The 18,909-nt window shown below is 30.5% G+C and overlaps 2 protein-coding genes across 3 annotated transcripts in view; both read left to right on the top strand.

The window, feature by feature from the left end:
- Window positions 1-8,610, top strand: part of LOC107437897 (spondin-1) — a 45,722-nt gene extending 37,112 nt beyond the window's left edge. For both annotated transcript variants that reach the window (XM_043045876.2, XM_043045877.2), the window contains exons 14-16: window positions 317-340; window positions 1,506-1,734; window positions 8,423-8,610. In XM_043045876.2, coding sequence (XP_042901810.1) covers window positions 317-340; window positions 1,506-1,729 — 248 coding nt within the window. In that variant the 3' untranslated portion in view covers window positions 1,730-1,734; window positions 8,423-8,610. The remainder of the gene's footprint in view (window positions 1-316; window positions 341-1,505; window positions 1,735-8,422) is intronic.
- Window positions 8,611-12,093: 3,483 nt separating this feature from the next.
- The window catches only part of LOC107441166 (glutamate [NMDA] receptor subunit 1), a 58,763-nt gene continuing 51,947 nt past the window's right edge, over window positions 12,094-18,909 (top strand). Inside the window, exons 1-2 of the mRNA XM_071186906.1 lie at window positions 12,094-12,314; window positions 17,109-17,518. Coding sequence (XP_071043007.1) covers window positions 17,156-17,518 — 363 coding nt within the window. The 5' untranslated portion in view covers window positions 12,094-12,314; window positions 17,109-17,155. The remainder of the gene's footprint in view (window positions 12,315-17,108; window positions 17,519-18,909) is intronic.

Genomic DNA, 18,909 nt, shown 5'->3' with positions numbered 1-18,909 from the left:
CTGAGCTCACAAGTTTGCTTGTTCATACATGTCACAGTGCGTATTGTGTCACACTCGACATACCATGCTGTAAGATTTTATATTTTGACCATAATCAATTCAATATTTTGATACAATAATCTTAAAAATAATAAACTATTGAATACTTCAATAAAATTTCCTTGTTCTTTTTCCAGAACTTTACTGTATTTATTTCCTTTTAAAAAATGTTTTTAATTGAATTTTTTTTATAAAAGTAACAGAAATTAAAATGAGCAAAAGAAATTTTTTTTGTAGCGGGTATCCTTATATTTATTATTATTTTTTTATGTTACAGATGAGGAAATGGCTAACGAAGAAGGTAAGAACATGTTTAGTTCCCCATTAAAAATTTCCTTATATGTATATACCTATACAAGGAGTTTTTCTTACCATACGATAACTTTACATTTCCTGAAATAATTTTACGATTATTTTCCGTACTAGTATCTATTTTTATAAGAGTGGGCCACTCTAGTTTTAAGCATTTTTACACTTATATGTGATTTCAATATGTAAGACTTTTAGGGTAAAGATAGTTTCATACTTTCTTTCATAATAAGACACCAGAGGTCAAGCTCCCTAACCTCCCAATAAGCTGACTCAGTTTCGAAACCCAGAAATGACTGCTCGATAAGTATTATGTTCTTTACTCGCGCCGACATATTGCTATCATTAAATATCCATCGATTAGTGCTAGTACAGATTTACTTAGTAAATTCCACTGTGAAAACTTGCTTCCATTTCGTAGAAATCTGTTGTTACAAGACATTTTCGTCGTAATTTTTACAGATCAGTAGTGTCAAACTTTATTTACTTCGTACTAGAACTGCACAATGGGATATTACGAGAGTCTAGGAAGCATTCCTAAGGATGAGCCGAAAACATGTCATCTCAGTTCTTCCACAGAGGGGATAGCTTTTCCGCTTTGGTTTGGTAACCCGACAACCTGCGAGCGAAGTCGAGTGCTTTATGGTACAGCAGTTACTAGGACCGATGCTACGCACCCTCTGTCTCTTTGCAGGAGGCTACCTACCCATTCATTGATCGCAACCAGTGACTCTAGACTTCAGTGATCTACAGGGACATATTTTACGATCACTGTGTCACTGGGGGATCGAAAAAATGTTCTTGTATGGTAAAAAAATCATTGTGGCTACAAATTTACTTCGTAAGTTTTACAGTTTTGTACAACAAACCCAGCTGCCAGTTTATAACCGTAAGTTTTAAGAGATTCTTGTCAGTTTATAAAAATTACTTTTGCAGTGTTCTTCTCAGTGTATAAAAATGACTCTTCCAGTGTTTTTTACTGTGTATAAAAATGATTTTTACGGTGCGTAAAAACTACTTTTACAGTGCTTATTACAGTGGATAAAAATTACTTTTGCAGTGTGTGAAAATGACTTCTACAATGATTTTTACTGTGTTTAAAAATTAATTTTACAGTGTTTATTTGCAGTATATAAAAATGATTTTTGTCTTTCCAGCATATCCTGCAAAGCACGCAGGATTCATGGAAGCGTTATACAGGCCAGTCCTTGACTGTCGATACAGTGCCTGGTCAGATTGGACACCGTGCTCACAAACTTGTGGGCGAGAAGTACAATATAGGGCGAAAACGATACTGAATTACCCAAGTGACGGTGATTCCCAATGTAAACCAAAAATTGAAAGACATTTTTGCGATTTGCCACCTTGTCCACCTTCATAGCATGCGTAAGTCATTTGAGAACAAAAGCTCAAATGTTTTTTTCTTTTTTTTTTTTTCTTTTTTTTAAGAAAAATAGTCCAGTTTTGACTGTTTATAAATAATTACATGAACAAAAAATTTTTTGTTTCATGCATGAAAAAAAAATCCTCAAACAGCTGTTTCTGACTTTGACTATTTTTAGCGTGGTTTTCTTTATTAGAGGTGGCTCAAAAAGTACGTAAGCACGTAAGGGGAAAAAAGATCTGAGACTTGTTTACATTTGCTGAGAGGAGAAGAGGGAAATGATGTCCATTTCACCCCCTTTTCTAATGGGGGTGAAATGGAGGAATGAAGTTGTCGATTGGTTTACTTATAACGATCTTCGCTAAGATTAATAAGACAAAACTATTCACCCCATACCCCTATTCGAAGTGACCTTTCCTCGTAACCATAGTACCCACCACGACGCGAGGCGGGTGTCTTGAGGAGTTCTCTTGAAAGCCGTACTATAATGCTCACGTTAAATGCCAAAAGTTCTTATTTTCCTTTTTTTATACGTAAAAAATAGCAAAAAATCTGAAAAAAAACTTACATTGTAAATAAAAGTTAAATTAGGGAAAGAAACGAACAATAATTTCTTGAAAGAGTTTCAGAGATAAACAGTTTTGACCACAGATAGAATCCACAAAATATCGCTAAAGAATACTTTCTCAAAACTTTATTAAAACAACAAAAACGAACACTTTGTTTCATAATTTTTTATTTGAATTTAATCACAAAATTTAATTACTACAGTATAAGTACTGGTTAAAGTAAAAATCAAGGGTGGGTAATACCACTTTCTTATTAAGACATGGGTGCAGTCTTATAATTTGCTTATTTTTGTAATAGGAGAGGAGAGAATTAAGTAAAAAAATGCTTACGTAGTATTTGAAGGGTCCGTCTGCATTATTTTCCAAGAAAAAAGGTAGGTAATTTACGAGTTGCTGACAACTATATTTCTATGAAACATTATTTTTGTGCCTGACCCCGGAAAAAAATATTTATAGATTTCGTCTGTAAATATTGTGCAAATTTAGTACAAAAAATCTTTCAGGGAAAAGTTGATAAAGAAATTCTATTTTTATATTTGAAACCAGCACACGAAATGTAATCGAAATAATTGTATAAACAGCTGCCAATAAGTAGAATTTTTTTTTTTCGTTGAAAATGTGAAAATAGAAAATTTCGCAACTTAGCTACTCTTAATCTGTATAAGTAGAGCAGATAAAGAACAAAAATATTCGCACATTGGAAATCAGCACATCAGATATGGTCAAAATAAGTTTAAATTATGTATTTATCTGTGTTATTTTTCTCTCCAATGGCAGTTTCTCAAATTTTCATTTAATGCATAACATATCGCAATTTAAGCTTATATTGATCTTTAATTTAAAATTAATAGCGAAATAAATCTTAGTTTAATAAACACAATATTAATTAACTAAATACAATAGCATACGGTAATGTTTAAAGAAGTGAAATCTCAAACTAAGTTGTAAAACTACGTTAATTCTTTGTTTTAATAAAAATAATGAACCAGTAAGTATAAAATCTAACACACCTGATACGAGTTAAAGAAATCACGTTTGTGTAATATCTGCTTTTTATTAAAAATTTTCAAATTTTAGTACACAATTTTAAAACTAATTAAATTTTAACTTCCACCCTTTCAATTTCTATTTGAAAGGAATAAAAATAATTTCTATTTTGATCAGAGGAGACTTAAACGATAATAAATTCAGGGTAAAATAGGAGAAACTATGTTGGTTTTTAAATATATAGTGATTTTTTGTAATTGTTTTCCATTTTTTAAAAAGAATTACATAATTTGTTTTTTTTAACCACTAATGATGTAAATACGGAAAACGTTACGGTACAGTAAACGGTAAAGTATGATGTAAGTTAAAAATTCCAATTGAAGCTAAATATAATAAAGCAGTGATCAGTTATTGCATTTTAAAACACGACATATTATATAACGATAAAAAATTTAAAAAAAAATATTGCGGTAAAAAATTTTTAAGAAATTACTTACTAGAAAAACTAAATCTACCCTCTACTTACTAGGAAAATTGATTGTTTCCGCTACCTAATAGAATATGCACCCTCTATTGGCTAGAAAAACTGAATGTATCCGCTACTTACTAGGGTGTGCACATTTTACTTGTTAGAAAAACTGAATGTACCCGTGACTTACTAAAATATGCACCCGCTACCTTCACGCTACAGAGAAATGCGTGCCATCTGTTTATTTGTTTATTGATGCAACATACATATACAGGCTTGTTTGCTCAGTTAAAGCTTATAAACCTTTGTCAAGTAGGACTACAGATAGAGAAGGACAGCACAATGATACACCCAAGGTTACAGCGGGATTCGATTCCGCTACCTCCCCGCTTCGCACAGCGCTTGACGATACCGCTCGGTCAGGAAGACATTCAGTTTATTTACTTTTAACCCATGTGTAGGCTTGTGTGCTCATTAGTTATGATGACTTATGAGCTCTTGTCAAGTAGAAAAAACAAATAGCACAAGTCAGTGAAAAACATCTCAAGGATGAATCCAGGGTTATAACAGGATTTGACCCATTACCACCAAACTACAGAGCGTTTGACTTTAAGACGAGACTGCTTGGTCAAGAAAACCCCATAGCTATCATTTTCGGAGGCCAAATTAATTTTTTTCACACATATATAGATAGCGCCAAATAATACTGCACACCCTCGGCCCCTTCTCAGGCTGATCAAAACTGCCATCCACCCGCGTTCTGACGACTGCCACTCATGCTTGACTTTGGTGATCTACTGGGAAGGGAACAATGTCAAGTTTTGAGGTGACCGAAGGTTTTGGACTAAACCTGAAAGTAACTAGTTCGTGCCCACAATTTTATTTTTCCAGTAAAACATGGTGGGAATGTAATTGTCAAGTCTCCATTGACTTTCATGGTCAAAGTATGAAGACCATATGCTCTCTTTTATACACCTAAGCGTGAGAAGTTGGTAATTTGACCAGGTGCTTCGAAGATTCTGTTTCTCTCACTCCATGGATTATTACTAGTGTAATATAAGCCATTATTTTTGAAAGTGCATATTTTTATAACGGTTAGCTTTATGGTTAGCGTTTGAAGGAATTTAAAAATATTATCAAAAATTAGTCAACTTGAGGGATGATAATTTATTATGATTAAATTTTAAAATGCAATAATGGTTATTGGAAAAGTTTTAAAAAAAGCGATTTTTAACTCCAAATCAATTTGACCCTGTTTAAGCTATAATATTTTATAAGAAATAAAAACAAGAGGAAAATTAGGACCATATTTTTTGCAAATTAGCTTTAATAAAACGGATTTTTAACGTAAAAAATGCTAATCAAATTTTGACACGTAAAGATTAATTTTATTTACAATCTCAGTCCATGGCAAATAGGCAGTAAGTAAGACAGTAAACTCATCATATCTCTGTACTCCTCAATTTTTATTGGACTTGACGTTTTATACTGAGGTAACATCGTGATCTTGTTCGGATATTTTAATTTATTATTTTTTGATAATTTTCTTTGATGAAAATTATATTAGTTGACTTACATGTACGTACACAGTTGATGGATATAAGAAACACGAACCTACTGAAGGATTTGCTAAAGAATGGTACTGTACTGTACTTTTATTTACGTCGCACTAGAGCTGCACAATGGGCTTTTGGCGACCCTCTGGAAAACATTCATGACGATGTTTTACAGACAGTATACACACTTCACATCCCGTTTTACAGGCAGGACACATTCACACACCATCCATCCATCTGCTGATCGTAATTTTAATCTGAAACAGAGCATGATCAATCTCGGATCCAGTACCCTTAATGTATTGATTTGTTATGGGTACTTGGAGGATTTGTGACCCCGACAGATTTAGCGTACATCAGCCACTGTTTTGTACGCGGGCAATTTTTTCGGCTTGCGGGAATCGAAGTCATGATCTCTCGGACATGGGTCCAACTGGCTAGGCTATTCCGGCTTTTGCGGAAAAAGGCTGAACCTAATTAGTTAAATGATTTCGGAATATGCTTGGGCCCGATAAGTGGCAAACTTTCAATGCGCATGCCCACATTGACGCTTATTCTCCGACAGTGTTGCCTAACGAGCAGTAATTTGAAAAAGCAAACCGAAAGTAGTTATAACTTTGGCTATTAGACTCAATCCCCTTTTAAAAAAAAGTGACCCATGACCTCTCGGACATGGGTCCAACGTCCAACTGGCTAGGCTAGTCCGGCTTTTGCGAAAAAAGGCTGAACCTAATAAGTTAAATGATTTCGGAATATGCTTGGGCCCGATAAGTGGCAAACTTTCAATGCGCATGCCCACATTGACGCTTATTCTCCGACAGTGTTGCCTAACGAGCTGTAATTTGAAAAAGCAAACCGAAAGTAGTTATAGCTTTGGTTATTAGATTAATCCCCTTAAATAAAAAGTGTTTTTGCAATTTTGGACGAAACAAATTTGTTTATTTTACCTACAAGTAGTACTCTTTTCAATGTATGGTTATAAATATAAATTGCTCTTGCTAAATTGGTATTTACACATTTTTTTTCCGAAAGTGGACTTATTCCACAGTTTTTTTACTTATTCCATTTCACAGCTTGTTGCGAATTTCTGCCTTACCAACAGAGGGTGGTTCAACAACCANCTTACTAGAATATACACCGATATTTAGAAAACTGAATGTACCCGCTACTTACTAGAATATACACCGATATTTAGAAAACTGAATGTACCCGCTACTTACTAGAAAAAATGAATGTACTCGCTGTTTACTAGAATATGCACCAGCTATTCACTAGAATATGCATCCGCTACTCACTAGAAAAACTGAATGTACCCGTAACTTACTTGAATATACACCGATATTTAGAAAACTGAATGTACCCGCTACTTACTAGAATATACACCGATATTTAGAAAACTGAATGTACCCGCTACTTACTAGAAAAAATGAATGTACTCGCTGTTTACTAGAATATGCACCAGCTATTCACTAGAATATGCATCCGCTACTTACTAGAAAAGTTGAATGTATCCGCTACTTACTAAAAAAACTGAATGTACCCGCTACTTACTAGAGTATACACCGATATTTAGAAAAGTGAATGTACCCACTACTTACTAGAAAAAATGAATGTACTCGCTGTTTACTAGAATATGCACCAGTTATTCACTAGAATATGCATCCGCTACTTACTAGAAAAACTGAATGTGCCCGCTACTTACTGGAATATGCACCCGCTTCTTACTAGAAAAAGTTAATGTATCCTCCACCTTCATGCTACAACGAAATGCCTGTAATCTGTTTATTTATTTATTGATGCACACGTATATATTTATTTTAACACCCGACTACCTACGTGCGAAGTCGAGCGCTTAACGGTAGAGCAGTTTAGAGACGTCCGATAATGCACACCCTCGGTCCCTTCGCAGGCTGATCAAGGTTATCTTCCACCCACTCACTGACGACTGCCAGTTATGCTTGACTTCGGTGATCTTCTGGGAGGGAGCAATGTCAAGTTTCGTGGTGACCGAAATGGCCTAAGCCGAGGTCTTGGACTAAACCTGAAAGTAATTGGTTTACACCCACAATTTTAATTTTATTGTAAATCTCGCTTGAAATGTAATTGTCAAGTCTCTATTGACCTTCGTGATCGCTGTATGTAGATCTTACGCTATCGTTTGAACTCCAAAGCGTGGGAGGTTGGTAAAATCTGATCAGGTGCTTCGAAGATTCGGTTTCACTCGCTCTATGGATTATTAATTGTATAATATAAGACATTATTTTTGAAAGGGCATATTTTCATAAGAAATTTAAAAATATTGCAAAAATAAGTCAACTTGAGTGATGATAATTTAATATGATTAAACTCTAAGATGCAATAATGGTTAAATACACCAGTGGGCGAACTTTGTGCTAAAATACAAACTAAGGCAAACAACGTTAAAGAGCATGAAAATATTTATAAAATACAGACAGCTGTTTCGGATGCTCAAAGGGCAACCTTCATCAGTGCAAGAGGACCTCTTGGACTGATGAAGGTTGCCCTTTGAGCATCCGAAACAGCTGTCTGTATTTTATAAATATTTTCATGCTCTTTAACGTTGTTTGCCTTAGTTTGCAATAATGGTTATTGGAAAAGTAAAAAAAATCAAAGCTGTTTTTAACTCAAACTGGACTTATTTCAGTTTAAGAAATAATATTTTAAAAGAAATAAAAATAAGCGGGAAGTTAAGTTCATATTTTTTACAAATTGACTTTACTCTGAAAAGGATTTTTAATGTAAAAAGTAATAATCAAATTTAGATACGAACAACTAATTCTTATGGGAAATTCTTATGGGGAAGTCTAACAAATATGACACCAACATTATTGTTTGTTTTCATTGTTTTACATTATTAAATTCAATTGTTATTAAACATGGCCTTGTGTTCATAGTTTTCTACACTGAACCATTTTGCAAAACGGCTCATATGAACATAAACATATCTGCTTCATTTAAAGATGCGGAAAAAAAATAAAATCGGAAATAAAGAACTAATATAACATTTGTAGGAATATTATGTCTGTATATTATTTTTATCTAGTTCTTACAAATTAAATAAATATATTTTCTATTATTATATTTTCAGGTTAAAAGAAAATTCCTTCTTATTTAAATAAGTATTTCGCCTTGCATGCTCTGAAGATGTCTACGTGTATGGTTTTAATTTGTTGAAATATGTAAAAACTATCTTTGGAAAAATGGATGCTTTATAATCGAATTTCAGAACTGTTACTGCTATTTATTGTGTAATAAAAGATGTTGCTTACCCTGCTATTCTTACTTCATGTCTTCATTTAACTCATCAGAGCATAAACAGACTTAATAATTGTGAATTAATTGTTAGAAGCCAACAAATAATAAAAATTTCATCTGGAGATCAATGGTGCAAGGTTCCTTGCAAGCTCCCACTCACTAACCCTCAAACTTTTCTTCACAAACAGGACTACACAAACACTACTACTGTCCACTATATCACTGGTACTGGTCAAAATTTCCTAGTTTTGTCCTATAATTTATACTGATTCGCCGAAAATCTCCAATGTTTGGCGAAGACATAGCAAGTATATTCTAGTAGCGGTCGTTACGGTACATCTTATTAGTTTATCCAGACGCTAAATTGCATGAAAATGTGGCTGACAAATAATTGTGGGCAGTCTTTTAATTATGGGTAAGTTTTTTAAAAGTTCAAAATCAAAAAAACTTGCTTTTGGAGAGTAGCTAGTTGTAATGTTTTAATAGTCAGAAAACTGCATGAGAATGTGACATAAAAATATCTTACGAATAACTCGCTCAACCTATGTTGCATTGTAATCAAAACATCCACATTCCGTTAAACAAAAGATAGTTTTTTTAAAATGCAAAATCAAAAATCTTTGCTTAAGGAGAGCGGCCAGTTGTATCATTTTTAACAGTGGAAGCTTTTTGAAATATGTGGCCATTTTTTTAAAAAATTGAGAATTTCAAACTATAAAAGTAATGGTACTTTTCCGTTTCGCAGGCGTAGGAATACAACTCGTTCTTGAATTTTTCCAAAGATAAATATTGTTCTTTGCAAAAAAAGGGGAAAAAAGTTGTAACTATAATGAAGAAATTATATTTATAAGACTACTTTTAAATATTATAGGCATAAACTAAAAATTAAAAAAAAATGACGTGAAATGAGCTTGAACTCGAATGAAAGCTTTGAAAATCAAATTCAATCCCCCTGAAATTTCGAACCATCGCAAAATTACCTGAACATTCCAGGGATGATTACAGATTTCCCGCGTAATAAATAATACGAGAAGTTTAATGCTGTTTTTTTCGAAGGCTTCGTCGTCACATGAAATGATGCTTTTTTTGCGAATAATATGCTATTTTCTTAACTACTGTGAGTTTGCAACAGTTACTCATGACCGTTAGGAGAAATTTAACGTATGTAAAGCCAGCGCTTTTTATGCTTTACCTGAAAATAGCGCAAAATGTCAACGCGGAGAAAAGCCACTGTTTTGTTCAAATAAAAAGCGTTTGTGGTTTAATTTTTTTAATATTTGAAAACTTACTTTAATGCAGCAATATTTGGGCTCATAAAACTTTTCAAAAACTGAGAATAAAGCAGTGATTTTGATGATAATTTTCTTCTGGCTGGAAAAATATCGCCAAATTGGTGATTTCGGAAAAAAGGGCGTTAACTGTTAAAATATTTAAGTTATTCGTCTGTTCTAAAGAACAGAAAAGTCGTTACAGCAAGATGATATATATAGTTTAAAATCATCGTTTTGCTTCAAGTGTAAGGTACTTAAACAGTGGCTTTTCTTTTTTTATTTTCCTTGGCGACGGAGCTTCGACAAACCAAAGTAATGAGTTATATATTAAATGTTAAAGCAAGCGTATGAGGAGCGTTTTTGTCTAAAAAAAGTGACGATTGATTGTTTAACAAATAAATTTTCAATCTCCATTTTTTATACGCTTTGCGGGTGTGGGGACCGTTAATTATGCATTGCATTTGAGACAGCAAATATCCATTTTAGCAGTAAAAAATTACAAAATCTAGCGAATCACCACTGAAGAATACAGGACTGAAATCATCAAAGCCTGTGTGATTGCTGAACGAAACAGAGAAGGGATGAGAATCAATTATTTTACAAACACTCAAAGTTTAATGAGGTGATTAAATGGATTTACATTTTTTTCCCGTCATCACTTCTTCCCTAATGGTTTGACAGAATTCTAAATTATTTTTTTTTATTATTCTTTTAAATATCAATTGTGACCCCTAGTACGTATATCAAAAGTATGCATAAACGGTGGTCATGAAAGTACATTCTGCAATTGAGTTATTATTCCTATTGTGTTAATTAAAATGAAGGGTTTTATAATATTTGTGTAAAATAAATAAAATCGCATGAATTTGAAGGAAATCCATTAGAGTTTTATTCTAAATAATATTGTGTGTAAAATTCGCACACCCAAAAACTAATTGTAGCTTTCAATGTCAAAAGAGGGTCTGTAACATTTTTACGAAAATAAGTTTTTTTTTGGTTTTGGAATATCAATAACCGATTATCAAATACCGAGTAATTTTCCAGACTGCCTAAAGAAGAAAATCCAACAATTTGGAGGCAATTGAAACAATTTTTCCACAATTAACAGATTTTTTTTGTTGTTTTTTCTCAAAAGGGTAGATTTGTAACATACCCCTTTTAATATTGACTGTTTCAATTGAGGTCACATAGTAACATCGAAGTATAAATTCTAATGAGAATTATTTGAAGCTTGTGTGAGATAACTAAGAGAATGCGAAAACATTCATATTCTTTTTTTCCGTTATGACTCATTAATTTTTTATTATTACTTACTTTAGAAGCATTTAAAAAATTTTATTTCCACGAAAAGATTCACCTGCTCAACTTATTTTGACATACAAAGATAAATAGAAGAAATTATGTATTGATTATCTTTCAATACACTTTTCAATACATTTTTTCAATACACTTCCCCTACTCTGCAATATAATCGTATCCTTTCTTTTTTTTCTGCTTTTATGATTATTAGAAAAAATAACTTAGACACATAAGTATGATTTTTTTTAATTTTAGACAAGGCTTTAATATACGCATAGTAGGCATATAAATACATGCGTAAATAGATCAAATATACATTTATATGTTTATTATCAAAACTATTAAGATTTATAATTAATTTTTTTAAATTAAGCTTATAACTAAAATATAAAATTAATCATTGCCAATTCACGAGTATTATTTATTCTCAGAAAAAATAATAACTTATTAGTTGCTGCTACTTTTCAAGTCAAATTTATATGCATTTCTTTTTTAATTTATTGCAAGAAATAAAATTTTGTAAAATACAGTAAATAAAATATTTGAAATAAATATTTGCTTTTGTCATTTTCCCACGCAATTATGTGAGTGGAAATCAAAATCAAAAAGTATCGCGATTTTTACAAGTGAATCCAATTAAATGAGATGAATACTTATTGAGTCTAATAAAATAGGCAAATACTAGTTATAAACACCACTTACCGAATATAAAAATAATTTTACAAACAATTATATATAAACTTCATTTACGATATTTAAACAAAGATTTATAAAGATCATTACTCAGGATTTTTTTTACAAATTTTTATTTATTTAAATTTCGTTAAATCGTGTTCTACAGCCACATGGTAATATTTTATTCGTACATTTTTATTAAAATCATAACAGATGTAATTTAATGGATACATAACAGATGGCGCCACCTCTACAAAACAGTCTCGAATCCCAGTCATTCAAGGACGAGGAAAAGATGCAGAAGAGAAGGAGAGAAAGATGTAAGATATGGATGAAAGGATGCTGTTTTTTATCATCTGAGTTACTTTCCTGCATCATCGAGTGATAAACAACAGCTAAGGATAAGACTGAATATATTTATTATTACTGTGTGAATAAAGATTCGTTTTTGCAGTCTCCAAAATGGAGAAAGAGATAAAAGTAAGTAAGGATTTTTTTTTTCACTCTCATTTTAGCAACGTTTTTATTTTATATTTGTGCCCAGGCACAGTAAAGTGCTTGACCTATTAAATATGCAGTTAAAGGCTATCATTTGTAGGCTTAGTTTTTAAAGAAAAAAAATATGAATCTAATATTATACTTCGAATATTTAGATGTTACACCACAAGTGCATTTTATCTTTGATTCCGAGATAGCACTTATCCTTAAAGGATGAATGTACAAGACTATCAGGGGAAAATGTAACTTAATAATACTTTTTATTGGAAAAAAATTCGATTTTTTCAGCTAATTTTAACTCGTACTTAATAAAAGGCTATAACTAAAAGGGAAAACGAATGCTGTTTATGATTTCGCAATCATAGTCAACTAAAAACTCATTTTCCTAATTAAGGGTTTATTTAATAATTCTACTTTCAACACCATAGAATTACTTGAATTTTCAAAGTAGTGATTTTATAATCACACATGCATTATATATTAAAAGAAAATTCATCATATTGTATGAAATAAAATTTAAAATACTAAGCCTAAATAACTGCAAACTAATTTACGCTAAGTAGCTGTTAAGCGTTAAAATAATCAATTGAATTGAATTTTAGAAGATATAGCTTAAAGAGTTACTTTCAGAGTTTATTTTCAATACACGCTATTCATTTGTGCATTCATTTTTTAATGAATTTCAAATTTATGGAGATTAAAATTATTTCTCAGTTAACATATTCAGCTCCATGGAAAAATATGTAATTTATGGAGATTAAAATTATTTCTCAGTTAACATATTCAACTCCATGGAAAAATATATAATAAACAAATGTAGTGTACAAAATCTGTGTTTTTTTATACAATAAATAGATAAATTAAAATTTTACTAAATGAAAAAGAAAGAAAAAATGAATAAAGAATACACATGGAAGATTTATATTTAGATAGAACAAAAAAAATATGTTTTTACAAAGTCACATTTTAACATTAAAAATAATATTTGATATAAATAAAGAAGAAAAAACTTAGACAGAACATACCGAAAGAAAATTAAAGGAAATCTGAAAAAAGACACATTATTAAAATTCAACTATATGATAAGTAAAGAATTTTTAATATTGTTTTCCATTGATTAAATTATTATACCAAAAAAAGGTACAGTTTGTGTAATTTGTTAATTTTATATCTCAAAAGAAATAAGTTGAAATTTCCTTATTAGACTGCTACACAATGATTTATCACATCATACTTTCAGAGAACAGCTTAAAACTGTTTATTTAGATTTTCAAAATATAACTGATACAAAATCTTGCATCTGATAACACTTATAAGAAAATATTAAATACACTTTTAACAATTTGGCAAGTTTGAAGCTATATTATATTACGCAATATCAAAATTAAGCTGACAAAACTGTAAATTTGTAAAAATTGATTAATTAATTAAATACTGAGATCATTTACTAAATTCATGCTTTTAGTTTTCACTTCAAGATCATCAAATTCAATTTTTTTAATGAAATAATACGATTTAATATTACATTCATTAAATAATAGCTGCTGATTAGCATTTTAAGTGCGTTTAAATTATAAAAGTTCTAAATTTATATATTTATATATTTTGTACAATACTTCTGGTTAATACAAAAAAATCAACTTTAACAGAGTTTTTATTTATTATATAATATCAACAATGTTGATTAACAACGTGCTTAACGATATATAATAATAGCACGTTGAATAAAACCAATATTCAATATAAAATAAATATAAATTAATATTATTTTTAATAAATTAATAATTAAACGTATCTAAATATTAGATAAAAAATAATTCTCAACTAGCTTTTTAGGAAACAAATAAATTTCTGAAGTTATAAAAAAAATAGCTTTTAATTAATAAAAATTAAAAATTAATTTTAAATTCATAAAAATTTAAAGTGAGTAATATTTCATAAAGGTTACCCACAACATTCACCAATTTCATAAAATAAATATTCAACATAAGATAGGCAGCTTCAAGTTTTAAATAAATATAATAATAAGATTTGAAAAATTTGAGAAACTGGTTGCCCAATATCGAGAGCGCATTCGTCATTTTTATAGGAATAATTATTAAAATAATAATAATAAAGAAAAGAGAAATATATAAATGTTTTTGTTAGAAATGAATGAGTTTATTAAATAATTTTTTTTTATTTAAAATAAATATTCAACTTTCAAATTAACATTCTATAATTTACATTCATAAAACAAAATGCAAGAATTTGTAAAATGAAATTAAATGTTTGTTTCATGAAATAAAATGCTTTGACATCTAAGAAACTGGCCAATGTTAAAAATATTTTTGAACATATTTAAATATAAAATATCAAAAATAAGTTTAATGGGAAAAATATGAATTAAAATTAAAAAGCTATATTGTAAACCTCTAATTCTAAAGATAAAATTCAGTATATGAAAAGGAAATTAATTTTTAAATACAATTAAAAGCAAAATTTAGGAAACTACTGCATTAATTAAAAAACGTGTTACAAAAATTTTTATTAATATAACAATATGATTTACGACACATTCTACTTAATAAGATATTATATTCTACTTAATCGTATGAAATAAAGTAAACTATAGGCTAGAAAAATTACAGAAATAAAATACTAATTATCGTACAAAGAGTAAACTTTTTATCATATACAGAAAAAAAAACATTTTCTCCAAACATTTTTTTTATTATTGCTAAATATTCCGCAAAACTTCAGCTACTCTACAAGTTGAAAACCGTATGAAATCGTATCACAGCTATCTGTTACAAAGTTTTCTTTGAAATGAGCTAATTTCTTCTATCGTAAGGTTTAGGAAGTCTATGGTTCAAGATCGGAACTATAAGGTGGATAGTCAAAAACCTTCCAGCAGGAACTTTTGGTGTATTTTGCCTTATGTAGATCAAGCGTTGACGCTAGGATGTATCTGACCATTCACTCCATAGGTCAGATATTCCTCCAAGTGACTTTCATCTGTTCTTGCTCTTGAAGAAGTTCCTGTAAAGAACATGTAGAACGCAAAATAAGAGAAGAATATTGTGGAGAATTAGCAAATAATATCTTCATAATCATCTTTAAGCTTTGTTGTATGAAATTTCTGTGATAAATTTGAAACTTTAACGCTCTTCAACTCCAAAATAGTTAGCAGTTTTAAGAAAATTAAAGACTAATACCTTAACAGTTATAATTCAACATTAGTGTGAGATAATTCTAAAATAATTTTGAACGGAATCTTGCGCTATATTAGCACAGTGTGAGAGAAACAGCTAAAAAGGGTAAACACGTGTTTTACTTTAAAACTGAGGTTGAACAGTCAATCTATATTTAGATTTGAGATTATCAACGTTCAATTCAGAACTTGTGCAATTTTGAACTTAAAAAAGAAGACAAGAGAACTTCTAAAGCAAGAAATGGGGTAAACCACTCTTCGTGGTGGACAATTTGATGGAACTAATCCGCATTTGCGTTACATGAAGAGGAAAACCACAAAATTCTCCCATCGTGAGCTTGACAGGAAGGGGAACTTATTATTTGTATGTCATTGAGGATAATTAACGTCAGAACTGTGATTCGATTGAATCGGAAGCAGAATTTGTTTCAACCACTGGGATTCGAATCTGGGTCACCTAATTGGGAGGTGAACGTTCTATACTCTGAACTACCGCTGCTCACAGATTAGGGAGTGCCTAAATTAATGTCTGGAAAAATTCTTTGAAACTCGCGTTTTACAGGTGTGAGTCACCTGTAAAACGGTTTAAAGTTACGGTTAAAACTGATTTAAAGATACAGTGCGTAATGATTTTTTTATTTATTTTTATTTCCAATGAGCTGCACAATCGGTCTTGCCGATGAGCAGACCTAGTGCGTTCTCCAGAAGTGGTATCCACTCTTTCAGGACCACCACAATGGGTGAGATACCGTTGGTCATGTTAAATTGGACGTCTAGTTTCTGCCACACTAGATGGCAGCACCGAGACTCTATTTGGATGCTAAAGTGCACTAGGAATTTAATTTTGCCGGAAATGCCATGAGCCAATAAGGCACTCCAGGGATCTCTTACGTGGCGCATAATCATACGACATGGCCTCTGAGGATTTTCTGCATCCCGAAAATCCGGTGTCTGGGCCGGGGATCGAACCCGCAGACTTGGGCTCAGAAGGCCGACGACAAACCAACTGCGCCACCCAGCCACTGCGTAATGATTTTAATAACGTAATAGCAACTTGATATTTCCTATACAGTTAATCTTTAGATTATATTCATCACCGTGATTCCAACCTGGGTCACCTCATTTAAAGGCGAGAACTTTATAAAGAATATTATATTTAAAATCTTCATTCTTGATTTTGGGATAGTTAACACTTTTAATTATCCCAAACATTAAAAACTTAACATTAAAAACTAAATTTAAAAACTTCGCGTTTGAAATATCAGCACAAGTAGCAAGTTGATAGAACTCAGCGAATAACTCCTAAAATATCTATCATTTAACTTGCTGGGGAGTTATTTTTTGAATAATTTTAAAATGTATCGATATGAAAGAAAAAATGAATTTATTTTTTCGGTTTAATCCGGTACGTAAGTTCACCAAAGTTTACACGATATTAATGTTCAAAATGTTCAACAGTTTTAACACTGATAAAATTTTAACAACATTTGGTGTTAAATTAGTTTCACATGTCTAATCTTTCGTGTTTTTTTTTCTCTTTTGGTGTTAATATTAGCATTAAAGGAAATTAAATGTTCTTTCAGAAAAATGTTATATCTGATCGGTGACCCTGAACGTCGACTCTTCAGCCATGACGACCAAAAATCACCGAACTTCAGCCAGCCCTTCAGCAACATTCAGCGGAACTTGTAATACATTCAGCTCAAGCAACATGCGACTTTCCATATCTAAATGGCTTGTCTCACTTCTCTTGGCGCATTTTATATCGGCGACGATAGCAGGCCATGGCGACGATCGTACTCAGGTGTACAATATCGGAGCCGTGCTGTCCATAGGGGACAAAATTCAAAACTTTCTCCAGGCAATAGAAGATGTGAATGAAGATATCAATGTTCTTCCTCCAAGAGTTAAGCTGGAAGGAGTGTCGTTGCCAATGGACAGAAATCCTATAAGAACGGCTCAGAGTGTTTGTGAGCATCTAATATCAGCTCAAGTAAGCAATTCTTTCAATTTTTCAATTAAACTTTTTCAATCTTCCAATTTTTAAATTTTCAAATGTTACATTTTTAATCCTCCATTGTAATTTTTTTTATTCCCCAAATTTCATTTACTGATCTTCAAAAATTGCTTTTATTTTTAAGCATCCAATGTTTTTTTTTTTTTAAATGCTATTTTTTTTGTTTCCAATAAAATTTTTTATTTTCTCGCCTTATCTTTTTATTTTTTCACTGTCATTTTTGAAATCTCAAACTGTTATTCTTTAATCTTATAATGTTACTTTTTAATCTTCCTATGTTATTTTTTCATATTTAAGTGTTACTTTATTCCTTCAATGACTTTTTTTGTCTTTCAATGTCATTTTTCAATCTTCAGGCTTTATTTTTTTTATATTAGAATGTCATTTCTTAATCTTAGACAGTTGATATCTCTAAAAAGTAATAATTTTTTTTTCTTCCAATATTTTTTTTTTAATGTTACATTTTAATTATTCAATGTTATTTTAAATTATCTATTGTTCCCGTATCTTCTAAAATCAGTTTTTCTTACTCTTTGACTACCATTAGTAGAAGGATTTTAGAAGTTAAGCAGCTAATATCATGTAATCCAATGAGCATCTAATATAACTCAATAGTTCATTGCGTTTCGTTTAATCTTTTCGCGATAATTCTCAATCTTCCAATAATATTTTTAATTCTGAATTGCTTTTAATTTTCACTCTTAGAATGTTTTACTTTATATACTATTACTTTTTTTAAGTTCCAGTTCTTAGATTCCAAATTTTCAAATGTTTTTTTTTCTAAATCTCTAAATGTTATTAAAATGATTTTTGTTTTTTAATATTATTTTTTATTCTTATATTATAATATAATATTTTTATCTCCCAATCCTATTTTTTTGTCTTTCAACGTTATTTTTTTAATCCTCAAGTAATATTTTAGTCTTTAAATGCCCTTTTTTAATTGTCAAGTGATATTTTTTAATCTTTTTATATCACTTTTGTATCTTTCCCATTGTTAATTTCTTTTATTTTCCAATGTTATTATTTTTTTTTATCTTCTTATTCAATTGCTTCCGTCAAATAATGTTTTAATCTTACAATACTTTTTTTTTTATCTTAGAATATTATTTTTGTAATCTTCAAATACTTGTTTTTAATTTTCCAATGTTAATTTTTTAATTGTACATACTAATTTTTTTTAATAAATAAATGTAAATTTTTATTATTTAATAATTCCATATCTTCTCAGTTCAGTTTTAAATACAGTTAGTTGCTTTCCTGTATGAAAGTTACATTTTTAATGCCCTAGAATAAAAAGCAACGCTAAAAATGTAGAATCTCGTTATTTTAAATAGCCTTTTTTTCCTATTGCTAAAATTGTATTA

Source organism: Parasteatoda tepidariorum, chromosome 10 (assembly GCF_043381705.1).
Source record: "Parasteatoda tepidariorum isolate YZ-2023 chromosome 10, CAS_Ptep_4.0, whole genome shotgun sequence".
NCBI lineage: Eukaryota > Metazoa > Arthropoda > Arachnida > Araneae > Theridiidae > Parasteatoda > Parasteatoda tepidariorum.
This window is presented reverse-complemented; position numbering and strand designations above follow the sequence as displayed.